Here is a 12,719-nt window from a genome sequence, read left to right on the forward strand (position 1 = left end):
GGTGAAGCCTGGTGAGCCAAGATTGGACCATAGATTCAAGGATTTAAGGCCTTGGAAAAAGAGCACTTCTTGATCACATCAAAGACCCATCTTGTCTAGCATCCTATTTTTTGGAAGCAAGTATTTAGTGATCAATTTTCCACTGCATGAAAAAGGAGCATCCATGCTGTTTGACAGGCTAAGTATTCATACTTTGGACCAGTGCTATTTTTCTATAAAAAGAGGTGCCAGAACTCACTGTGAACGCCTCCCGTGTTCTCTTATAATGGCAATGGCACCCACCTTAGAGGTGCCAGAACTGAGTTCCGGTGAGTTCCAGCTGAAAAATGCCCTGCTCTGCATGATAATAAATTTATCAAGATCAAGGCACACATTTTGTCCTTTGTTCTTCAGTATATGGGAAATGGGCTTTCTCTCAGTTTCTTTCAGAGCCTCACATATTCAGTTTTTAAGAGATTGTGTGACCTTTAAAATGTTTGCATTGCATCCAAATGGCATTTTAAATTGTGCCCTCCCCCAGGGGTATCTAGTGAAACTGAGAATTTTAAAAATCAGGTTTAAAAAAACCATTCTTCAACCACCTCACAACACTCCTATTTCATCTTATTTATACTGTAGTTTCTGTTTGGGCTATAGAAGTGTAAAGTGCAACAGGGCAAAATATACTTAACTGGTATTTCATATGAGCATCATTTTTATTTCTGATAAATGTACATGTAAAATGTGATAAAGGTCTCAGTAACTATTGGTCAGGACTTAATGAGCAATATCACCTTTTGATCCGAGCCTTTACTGTCTATGTGAAGAGGAAATATTTCCTCTAGGAGGTGTTGCCTTCATTGACTGGCTATGCCATGTCTTTCTACTTTCTATTCTGTCGGTCTCAATTCCTACCCTGCCACTTTGACCCAGTTTTGTCTTGCGTATGATGTTTCTTTCATGAGATACTAACCTAGTAAAAGAAGGAGAATCAAAATGTTACAATCAGTATTTTGGATCCTGTATTTCCTTTCATGAACAGAAACAAAATTCACATTTATGGAAAAAGGCTTTCCCATGTCTCACCCACAATAGTTTGATGTGGACTATTGTGCCTAGGGTTTGCAGATGGAAATGGGAGTTGGTGGAAAACACACACACACACCCTTCTTCAAAGGAGCAGAGAAACAGCTTACATGCCAAGCTGTTGTCTTGAGTGCAGGGGTGCCAACTTGAATAAAATATTGTGGGGCCCCAGGTAAGCCCCGCCCCTCATAATCAATCACATGACACAGTGCGCACACACCATTTGAATGGTAATGCCCATCAAGTTTGTGGGGGCCGAAGCCCCCACAGCCCATGGCTTCTTTGCTTGAGTGCTAGCATTTTAATTACCACAGCGTTTGCTAGTTTTACAACACCAGCTAATAGATGGGCTCAAATCTTTATTCTGTTTCCAACTATAGCTACTGGGTTCGCCTATTCTGCTTTGCACATCTGGATTTTATTCTATGGGCTCCTATTTAACAACAGTTCCTATATTGTGAACTTCCAAAATCAGATTGGGCAAGATCCCGAGCTTCCCTACCCTCTCTCCCTATGGGGTATTTTTGACAGGACAGTGTAGCCATGATATCAGGTGGCCCAAGCAGCCTTGCTTTGGGCAGTGATTCTAGTGGGGCTTGCTGTAAGCACTGATCAGTGATTGGCATGTAAACAAAAAGACACCAAATTCACAAAATGCAGCCTTTCTGATGCAAAGGAAGAGTTGGGAGCACTCTGAAGAGCATGCTCCCAATTCTTCTTGGTTTTTGTTGTGGCTTGAAGTTTCCTGCACCTGTCATCTTGTACGACATCAGGCATGTGCTAGCTAGCAGACATGTGATTTTCCCCAAGCAGCTCAGCAGGCCAATCTCAAAGGCCAAATTAGGCCCACGGGCCAGAGGTTGCCGATCTCTGCCTTAAATCAAATAAATTATTGCCACCCACTGAAGCCCCTGCTTCCCATGTCAAAGTTTTAACCTTAGTTTTAATGCATATGTAGTTTGCACAAGATACACATTGGTTCTGCTTTATGAGCAATTTTTCTAATTTTCTGGTTCTTGCCTTTCAGTTAGTCAGCAGCTGATAAACCACATCCACCAGTTTCTGGAGAACAAGGGGCATCTGTATTATATGAAGAGCATTGACTGCATAAAAGTTTTCCGAGAGGAAGCTATTAAGGTAATGTGCATGTGGAAACTGCACTCATTGCTGGAGAGTAGAGGGATGACGTGACAACATCAAAAAGGATGCACAGAATTAAAATGGCTATGGCATTCTGGAGGCTTAAAAGACACCTTGGTGTTATATATTGGCACTTTGGCCTCTTCAGAGTTTAGACCAAGTTCCACTGGGGCTTTTCAAATGTGGAAAGACAATCCCTCTGACCTGTTAGATGAAAAGGAAGCTGTGCAATTCCCAAATAACTTCTTGAATAAAGCAAATCACAAAAAAAGACAGTGCTGCTTTGTGAAATGTCATTTCTTTAGTGACTCACCACGCATTAGAAGTTTGCTTCTGAGTGGGGCCAGATAAATGTGCAGTGGTTTGAAATGCTACCTCCTCCCCCCCCCCATTTATTCAGGCAGTGTATTATGATGAATTAAGAATATGGTGTCACGGGTGTCATGCTAACTTTTATTCATCGCTGTGATTCCTTTGTTATCCTTGTTGTTTCAGCTGTCAGAGGTGCAGTGCTTTAATGATTTTCTGCAGGCCCTGAAAAAGAGAGTGGAAGATAAAAATTTAACTGATTTCTGGGAGACTGTAATACAAGGTATGTCAGACATTATTTACAATGTACGGTGCAAGGGGGAGGAGAGGAGTGAAGCTTAGAGGCAAATCGGAAATTGCATGATTGTGCTCACAATTCTTTCCAGAAGAATGAGTGCACTGAATGCAGACCTGTAGTACATCTCTGCAGAGAATCTATATTAAAAAACATGTTATTTTATTTTATTTTATATACAGTATGTAGGGGGGGGTGACTGCTCTGGAATGCAGTTATTTCCTTTTTTGTTATGTCCCCCCCCAAGTATTTTACTTACCACTTTGTGCAGTTGTATCTATTTACCTTACTTTGTAGATCTGAAATGCATTTGATTTTTTCCTTGTGTGCCATAAAAGGGAATACAAAATAATATATTATACATGCGTGTTGTGTTTTTATCCTGTATTTTTATGCTGTGAACTGCCCTGAGATCTGCAGATGAAGGGTGGTATGCAGATTTAATACATAAATTATAATAAAAAAACCAAAAACTTTTGCACTAAAAATTGCATGCAGACACTGGGTTATATCTAGCAAAGTCATCCCATTAGCACAAGTACTTCCACCTGTACCACAGAACTTCCACTCTTCCACATCTCCCACATTCCCAGAGATCTGCTCTGGAAGGTTGGGAACCCTCAGTACAGATGGAGGCGGGGCACACAAGAGGAAGTCCCATTGCATAGGTGAAAGCCCTTGAGTTAATGGGATGACTTGATTGTGTACAACCCACTGTTCCAAAGCAGAATGTTACATTGATACCACCGAGCATAGGGAATTAAGCAAGGGTGTGCCATGCCTGAGTAGTAAGGCAAAAGCCAGAACATTTTAATAATCAAAACTTGAGTCCACATATTCCTATATTGGCGGCAGCTCAATGTTCCTGGGTCTTGGCCACATACCCACGCCTTCCACTGATGTCCCCCTCTCTCCCACAACTGAGTGATGCACTCAGGTAACCGCTTACCATGGTTGAGGAAGAGCATGTGCTCTGTGGCAGTCCTGTTGTGGTGGTTGCAATTTCTCCCTAGAATCCGGAATTCATCATGCCGTGTGTGAGTCCTGACTAGTGTCATTTGAGTTAATGAGGTATAACTGTAAGCATAAAGGAGAAAGAAAGCGGAGCGATGAAATTGAAACTAGTACAAAAGGTGTTCACGTCAGGGACTCCAGAGAATGGTGGCTAATAGCTTTGTTAGTCATGCACTTGCATTTATTTGTTATTATGTATTTATTCAGCTATTTACTCACAAAAATGTCTAAGCCGTGCACACAAAAATTACAAAAGTATACAGTGTATGAAATCAATCGTAAAAACAAGCCTCATGGGTTTTCATTTTAACTATTGGTGTAACGTTTGACAAGTTACTGTTTCTCTCTGTCCTGGCATCTCCATTTGTGAAAGGGGAGCACTGGCTTTGGTTAAGGAAATCTTGGGCTATACTGCGCAGAATGTAACAATGTGTCTTTATTGCTAGACACTAGCAAACAAAGTATTTTCTAGTTGTTTACAATCGGCATATGGGATTTGGCCTTCCTTTTCCATACAAACCCTTACTAGGTCCTATGCGAGGTTCCCTACCACCACTGCTGCTCTCCTTCCTGGCATTTAGTCTGCTTGCATCCCAGACCCCCTGTATTCTCTGCAGCACAAGCCTCTTGCCATCTTTAAAATGTGTGTGAAGGTTTTGCTCCTCTTCTTCAGGCAACGTGGAGCTGGTACTGTCCATGGCCCATTCATGAGGTTTTTAACCACTCCTTAAATCCCGTCTATCCTGTCTCCTCAACCCTTATTCTCACCTCTTCCTATCTGAAGGCCCTACACGAGATCCTTATGTAAGCTAAACATCTTAGTCGATCTTATATTACTCATCTGTCCCTGCAGAAGTTAAATTTCCAGTAAATATTCCATCCGAGTTACAGTAGCTCAGTTAGTGGTTAAATGCAGCTTGTAAGTGTGACTTACATGAGGCATGGTGAATATGTGCAGGAACCAGTTGTTAGGCACATTAACTTCTTAAGTCAAATTACACCTAACCTATACACTTGGCTAGATCAGCATCACTGTATGCCATGTAAAACCTGTTTTATTCCTTTTTTCCCCTCCAGACGAGCAAAATTGGTGTAACTCAAAGTCATCTTTCTAGTATTCTAGAAACTAGTTGGTCCAGGGAAAAGCACACACCTTGAAATGGTTGGTTTTTTAATCTATTACAAACATTCATTAGTTGTTTTTATACACCGTGGTACTTGAGATTTTTTTGCGAGAGCTGTTTCACCCTGTGGACCTCAAGAAAACATTGGTTTTGTGACCGTAAAATCTTCTACTTCCACTCGGAGAAAATTATAGTATGGTACTTGTCTTTTGTTTGATTATTCATAGATAGAATTTCCTTGATCACCAAAGAAGAAACTGAAGGAAGCTCTCTGACAGCTGAAGATGCCCAAAAGGTATTGGATAGAGTGCCTTTTATTTTTATTTTTTAAGAAAAAAATATGTAGCTTACAAGCAAAGGTTTCTCTTCTGGAAACTCTGTCAGTATGTAGTGTGGCGAACCTAACCTACCTTTTGGGTGTGCAGATTGATGAGTGTGAAAAAATGGTACAGCTAGGGCCGGCCCTACTGTTAGGCAGAGTGAGATGACTGCCTCCGGCAATAGATTTTGACAGGAAAGAGCAGTTCTCTCTCTCCCCCCTGCCCCCGTCTTGGGGGGCATTTCCTGTGCCCCCTTAAGCAGCAAAATATCTTAGTACAGCTTGCTGTATGCCTGTGCACAGATGTGCATTCATGATAGCAGGTCTCTATCTCCAGCTGCTCTGAGAGTCCGCCAGCTATTTTGTCCTCCCTACTATATCTTTCCTGTGAATGAGTTTTTGCTCCCACATGCAGCAAAGTGAGGTGGTAGAATTTGGGCCTATACCACTTCAGACTGAAGGTGTGGGGATGCCATTTTTAAATGATACTAGATAAATAATATATCCTATCTGCATATATTCTCTAAAACTTTCTCCCTGGTGCTCTAGTTTACCATATGCAGGGAGCTTTTTACATAGGGAAGCATTGTGCCCCTGCATTCTGAAGTGGCACAAGCTACTCTTCCACCTCCTTTCTTGCTGATTCTGCTGAATATTTTATCCAGGCATTGAAGTTGATTTATTCAGCACATAGTGCACATGGAAAGCCATTTCCCATGTAAGCTTGTATCCCACTTAAACGCACTGTGTGCCATGATATATTTGTATGTGATGCCAGCATGTGAGCAGGCCAAGTCATCTAAGTCACTGATCATGGGCATTCTAAGTTGCATGAATGGGACAGTGCATGAGGTAAGTCCATATACATGGGTAAGAGCTTAACCCATGGCCCACATCTTGTATTGGCGGGGACTTTAATTCCTTTCCTTGGGAGAATTGTTCTCTCTAAGGCAGTATATTCATGAAAGAGCACAGGTGGGGAGCGTGTTCCTCTTCAGAACGCAGAGCTGCAATGTTATAAGAACAGCCCTGCCAAGCACAGCCTGTCGTTATCTCAAGGAAGGTAATGGATTTCAGCACAACCATTACGTGTAATTTTGCTTCTGCATAAATGTAAAACAGATCTTGTCAGGAAAGAATAAAAATCAACTGCTGATACTCAGTGCCTTCTTGATGGGAAATAAAAAGTTTAATTTTGTTGCTAAGCAATTTCTCATCCTCAGTGTCTTCAAGACTCTGATGTGTTGTTTACATCTAATTTAGTGCCGAGATGCCACTCTAGAGGCCTTGGAGCAAATATGTAACTTTCAGAAATAGCGTTTTACCTTAATTAACTATGTAAAATGGGATCTGCTCCAGTGGAAAAAGGCTTTTAAATTTGACAACTTGCTTTTACTTCAATATTGCCTGTACAGTAATGGTTTTACATCCACAGTGTCAGGGAAAAAAGCATACAGGGATGATGTGTTGAGACTTTGCAGTCTTCTCAGCTGTATAACCTTAGCAGATCCATGATGCTTTCTGCTTCAAAGGCCATAGCAGCCTTAAGTTAAACATTATGTGTAGAATAACATTTGCCTGCAGCTTAGGAAACACTGGCCTTTGGATTGTGATGCTGCTAGAGCAGCCATCATACATTGTGAATTTTTTTATTTGGGGAGCTGCAGTTAGAGCATTTGTAATTTTTTTCTGTTGCTGGAAATTTGAATTGGATTAAATTTGTGACTTTAAAAACATTTCTGTGCTCTGTGGCTGTGACTCGTTCCTCAGTTTAGAGATCTTAAATGGTTGAAAGACTTTAACCCAGGTTGGAATGGGCCATTTTCTGAGTATCAAAGGTTGCAATAGAACCATATAGGAAACTGCAGAGCAAAATTGAAATTTGGAAAATTTAGTCAAACGTAATTTGCTAGCGTACTTTTACACACTGATTTGTTTGTCTTGTATTGTGACTCTAATATTTGTTTGTTTGTTTGGCTATATTCAATTGTTTTTAAGTTTGTTCTAATTTCGCTTCTTCCACTATCTATTATTATTCAATGTTACTGTTATAGATAATAAAAAATCACAATGGAATTCCCTATTGACATTTGAATAACTGTTTGTTTATAGTTCTTGGCTCCCAAAGAAAAGCTCATGGAAACTTCACCAGTGGCAGATGATGACGGCGGCGATGTTGATGATCTGGTAAGTATTTTAAAGAATTATTCCAACATGATTACTTTAAGTAACTGGATTGTACTGGAGGATAATGCGGGTGATAAATATTCATGTTAATGTGAAGTTTCTTACATTTCTGTATCCCAGGGGGTAGGCAGGTGGTGTGCTCAGGGGGTAGGTGTGTTCTGGTCCATGGGGTCACAAAGAGTCGGACACGACTAAACAACAACAACAGGCGGGTGGGGGAGGCGGCGGCTGGTGCAGTATGAGGCAGACCCAGCTCACTAAAGCCGTTTTATCTGAGCCTTGGTGACCCTACCAGATTTGAATCAAGAGGTCGTAAAATATTTTCTCATCTTATCAGGCAGCGGTTCTCAAATTGTGGATCAGGAATTAAGATAGGGAATTAATGGATCACTTCCTGTGCCCTTGCAATAAATGACTTAGGGTCAGGGTGTTAGTAGTGTTAGTGACTAATGTTGGTTGTCACCCTCTACCTGTAAGTTCCCTGTAAAGGCTTAACATTTACAGACCCCTCGGTACCTGTGGGAAAAGCTGCTGGGTCAGAAAGGATTTTGCGTTAAGACTGAATTGAGCCTTCTTGCTTTTTTTGTTTCTGTAATGAATGGAGCACTGCCATAAACTATATCATAGTAGTAAATCTCTCTTACTTAAGTTTTAAAAGGCTGTACATATTTTTCTTCAATAACCATCACTTTGTACGTGGCCTGCACAAGCTTTAGCCTGAAATTGATGGCCCCATTTTCAATTCTGCCATTTTGCTTTTGCAGCTGGACATGATTTAAGTGGATGGACAGTGTCTCGGAATGGGTGGATCTGAAGATGTTTTGAGGCTCCAGAGAGAATGACATGGGTGGTAAAGAAAGGTGTGGCCAGGAAGTCCTGTGTAGATACTCCGACCCAGAAAGAGGGCACTGGCTCCAAGGAAATCTCCAGGATGGTGCAAATCTTCATTTTCTCTAGTTTGTCACAAGTTACCAAGGCAATGCATTGAATTTTACCTGCTCAGTCTCCATTTAATAGGACAGATTCACATTCTCTGAAAGCAAATACCTGTTGTTGTCATATGTTGGCCTTTGTTATAGTCACAAGAGATTTTGATGCTTTAACCTCACTGTCTGCAGAGGGAATGCTGTCAGAATGAAATCCCAATAGACTTTGTATCCAGAAATATGTGTGTCTTTTCGGCATACTAACAGAAATATTGTCTGTTCATGAATGCCGTAAACACCTGAAATACTAAAGAAGAATTTAAAAAAGATTCCAAAGATTTGTACTCATAAACTGCAACCCAGAAAAGCCTCTTGAGTTGCAAATGTTTATCTGTTGAAGCTCATGGTTTATGTGTCCTTTCCAATGCAGCACCTACCAGGTGAATCACAAGCCAGTTTTTATACACAGAGGTGGTTGTGTGTTTTTTGCCAATTCAGAGTTTGCATATCTATGCCTTCAAATGGTTAGAAGCAGCTGCTGAATATCCCACCTTACTGCTCCGTGGGTTCCTTCATCAAGCCCTTTCTATTTGTCTTTTGTAGCCAGCAGAGCTCTAGTGTTAGTTGTCAGCAGTTGAAAGGAGTGGATGAAGCTATCAAGCAGAGGACAAGAGTGGGAGCCACAACGGCTGCATTCTTTCCCCCTGCCTTGGAGCATTTAAAGTCACAACCACAGCCTGTGGTACAGACGTAGCATTCTTCCTGATGTTGCAGTACACGGTTCAGATCAGTCATTTAACTTCCTTTATCTTCCTCCTCACATTCCTCCCAACCCCCAACTTCTATATCCAAAGTCAGGTTTTTGCCTTTTAACCATTTCCTTAACAACCACCAGTTTTTAGCTGCCTTGGTTGGTTTTCATAAGTAACAGTTGCCAGTGCCACTGATGCTAAAAGCACGGGTTAGATGTAGGCTGGCTTGATGCAGTGTAATTTGTTACAGTCTTGGTTGTAAAGATAATAATATTGTTGCTATAGAAAAATTATATATTAAAAGCCAAAGTATGTTTAGTAGGAACCTTGTCTTGTCATTTCTGTACTCTGTGCAACATGGCTTCTTATTCATAAAATGGGTATCTTCTTTCCTCATCACAAGGAGGGTAGGTTTAAGGGCACTTAAAAGCCTTGGCTTTCCCAGTGAGGGCATGAAAATAAGCAGAAGGGGCGGGGACTTTTTTAAAAAGTGGATTGAGTCTGTTACCAGTTCTTTGGTGTGGTGATTGCTCTCCTCTCCTCTTGTCATGCTGGTCCACTGGTAGCATTCATCACAGCAAGTGGCACAGTTAATTTACCTACAGGTGCCCATCATCTGAAAAAACCTATGATCCTTGAAGAAAGCTGATGTCTGGAAGGGCCCTTATTTTTCTTCCCTTGCCACAGGATCCAGACGCTTCTTTGCAAAAGGAGGCTGCTGGGGCGAGCTCCCAAATGCTGATGGTCTGTGAATTGACTGCCTTAACCAGAAGATTAATATTCCAAAGTGTCTGTTTTCTTTCATGGTTGTAACTTTAATGAACAGAGTTGTGATAAATCAGTTTATTTTAGATGCCCCCTTTTTTGGGGTGGGGGTTTAGTCTATTAATTGTTTGGCTTTCAATCAATTAAATCAGCAGTCGTTCTGAAAGTTAATGTATTTTGCTGTCAGAATAGTGGGTTGACTGCATACTGCAAAATATTGTGTAACATTCAACTGCCCTGCTGTTAGCTCTGTGGCTGCCTTATGAAACCCTTTTGAAACTTCTGCCAAGAGTTTACTAACTCAAAGAGGCAGCAGTAGTGCAGCGGCTTTAAACATGGGACTGTGGTCATGGGAGATATTTTCTGGCTGCAAGAGAATTGCATCCCAAGTCTGAAAATCTTGCTGTTGGCTGCAGGTTTTGAGCCCTATGTTTCTGAGGCTCTGGTTATTCTCACCTGTTTGCTGACCTGCACCACATTGTAGCACACACAGCAGATCCATAGAATTGTACTTTTCCGAAAAGGCTCCATCATAGCCACCCAGACAAAATTGAAAGATCCATTTTCTGCAGGTTTGGCTTCAGGTTCCACCACCCTTATGGCATCAGACAAACCACTCATTTTACAGTCCAACCTTCCCACGTGTAAGAAGAGTGATAGGGTTGTTCTGAGGATTCACGTGTAAGCCACTGTGAATCTTCTTGAGTTAGCCAAAACCACAGTGAGCTGGAAAATGTTCCCTGATATGCAGTAGACCCAAACCAGCTGTTCTAATTTCAACCATTCAAGAATGGATTCAGGAAGTTATGTGAACACAGAGACAGATGGATACTGCTCAGAGCATCAAGCTGCAGCTTGGATGTTTTGACTTTGCACATATTACTCTGACGGTTATTGGCTATATGCACATGCTTAAAGCCTTCAAAATGAAATGTTAAAGGCTGGAAATGGATCCATTGTCTCATTTCTCCCATCTCCTCCTCCTGCTGTCATGCAAGATGAGAAACAATGAACTGTTTACTAGTTGCCATAAGCTTTGTGTCTCGCTTTGTTTATTGGTGCCCTGAGCATGCTGGAATTGTATTATTGGCTGGGCAGTTATGCTGTGAACGCCTTGAGAGGAGAGGCATAATTTATATGTACTAATAGAACTTGGAGATAGTCACACTTATCTCGGGCTCAGCAGGCCGCCAGAATATGGTTGTGAGAATGTTGCCTGTTATGTTCAGAACAAACAGCAGAAACACACTTAAAATTGGGTTCTCTATTTTTATGAGGTTTCTCAAAGGAAGATAATTTGTTATGTGTGTTAACAGGGGTGTCAGTAATTGGTGTTTGAATGACTCTGGGTTTTTTAATGCCCAATATCTCAATCAATAATGTGCATGGCAGGGGCAAACACGCCAGCCTTGGGCTGTTATGGATGAGCTGGGAGGTTTTTACAAGGGCTCTGGCCTTCTCCGACTGAAAGCAAGAGCTGCCTTATATTCGCTCTCTGTTTTTGTTGGCTTGTTCTCTGCTGTCACCTCCCTGTTTATTGGTTTTATTTATTGGCGAGCCTTCCTAGTGCACCTGTTGCCTTTCTTGTCCTGCTCAGGTGCTCAGAAGAAGAACAGCCCTCTATGCAGCAGTAAGAGGAGGAGGAAGGGCAGCTGAGAATCAGAGAAGCATTGGCTCTTCAACAAATACCAAATACCGAGAATCAGTGTAGTATAGTGATTAGAGGCTCGTATTCAAAATCCCTATTTAGCTAGAAAATTCACTGGGTGACCATGGACCAGTTGTTCTCCCTTAACCTGACCTACCTCACAGATGAAATAGGCAAAGAAAACTATATAAACCGAGCTGCTTGGAGAAAGGGGCAGGATAGAAATGCAGCCTATGGAATGACAGGTTGATTCCAGCTCTTTACTTCCATGGATCCTAGACAGGGGCAGACTTTGGTGTTTCAAATTTCAGCTGCGCCTTGTGAGAGACCAGAAGTCTGTGCCCTCCCCCATCTTCCGTTTTGCACATGCACTGTGTCATAGTCGTGAAGACCTGTGGTGCCCCCCTCAGCTTGGTTCCCAGTGCAGTTTCCTAAATCCACTTCTGATCTTAGATCTGATACCCCTCACTTTGGAGTAGAAATTCCTTCTGGCATGTGGGTGACTTAAATTACTGAAGGACAAGAAAAAGTTAACAGCACAGCCTAGAATTCATTGCAGGATTGTTGTGATGGTGGGAGCGAAGAGTTTCCTTCCCTGCTACCTTTCCAGGTGTTTTGGGTGATAAAGAAAGCTATTAACACCCAGAAATGACCAACCACAAGAAGACATTTTTTTATAGGCTACTGTAACATGTTTACAAGGATCTTGCGACAGCTCGAGTATGATTCAAAATGGAAGCTGCAGGCGCTGGTTTCTTCTGGCTGGGTTTGCAGAGAATGTCATTACATCTCTTGAAGAGGATATGCTGCAGTCTCCACTGAAGGAGGTGGTTTTTAGGTCCTTTCTTAAAAGAAGTCAATTTTTATTTTATTTTATTCAGATTCATAACTATAGTTTAACCTGAGTAAAACCGATTCTTCTATATATTACTGCTGTGGAGTGAACAGATAACCGAGGTAGTTTGGTGATCTTAGTTTCCTGTGACCTTGAGAATGCAATTCTTTGGTGTTCAGCATCCTAGCCTTGCAAGCATCTCTCCACATGGATTAATACCATGTGAAATAAAATGCATGCTGGCTGAGCATATATGCAAATGAGCATGCAAGTGCCATGATTTACGCAGTGCAGTCATGTGATCTTTGCGAATGAGAGAGCAGCATTGGCAAAGAAAGCC

At 41.6% G+C, this 12,719-nt stretch overlaps 1 protein-coding gene and 1 long non-coding RNA gene across 2 annotated transcripts in view; one reads left to right on the forward strand and one right to left on the reverse strand.

The window, feature by feature from the left end:
* The window catches only part of XRCC5 (X-ray repair cross complementing 5), a 45,894-nt gene extending 36,438 nt beyond the window's left edge, over positions 1–9,456 (forward strand). Inside the window, exons 17-21 of the mRNA XM_083585079.1 lie at positions 2,093–2,202; positions 2,701–2,797; positions 5,175–5,242; positions 7,379–7,453; positions 8,218–9,456. Coding sequence (XP_083441205.1) covers positions 2,093–2,202; positions 2,701–2,797; positions 5,175–5,242; positions 7,379–7,453; positions 8,218–8,232 — 365 coding nt within the window. The 3' untranslated portion in view covers positions 8,233–9,456. The remainder of the gene's footprint in view (positions 1–2,092; positions 2,203–2,700; positions 2,798–5,174; positions 5,243–7,378; positions 7,454–8,217) is intronic.
* LOC310749485 overlaps positions 1–12,719 on the reverse strand; it is a 465,633-nt gene that overhangs the window by 74,204 nt on the left and 378,710 nt on the right. The window lies entirely within an intron of this gene.

This window comes from Podarcis filfolensis (assembly GCF_964270895.1).
Source record: "Podarcis filfolensis genome assembly, chromosome: 1".
NCBI lineage: Eukaryota > Metazoa > Chordata > Lepidosauria > Squamata > Lacertidae > Podarcis > Podarcis filfolensis.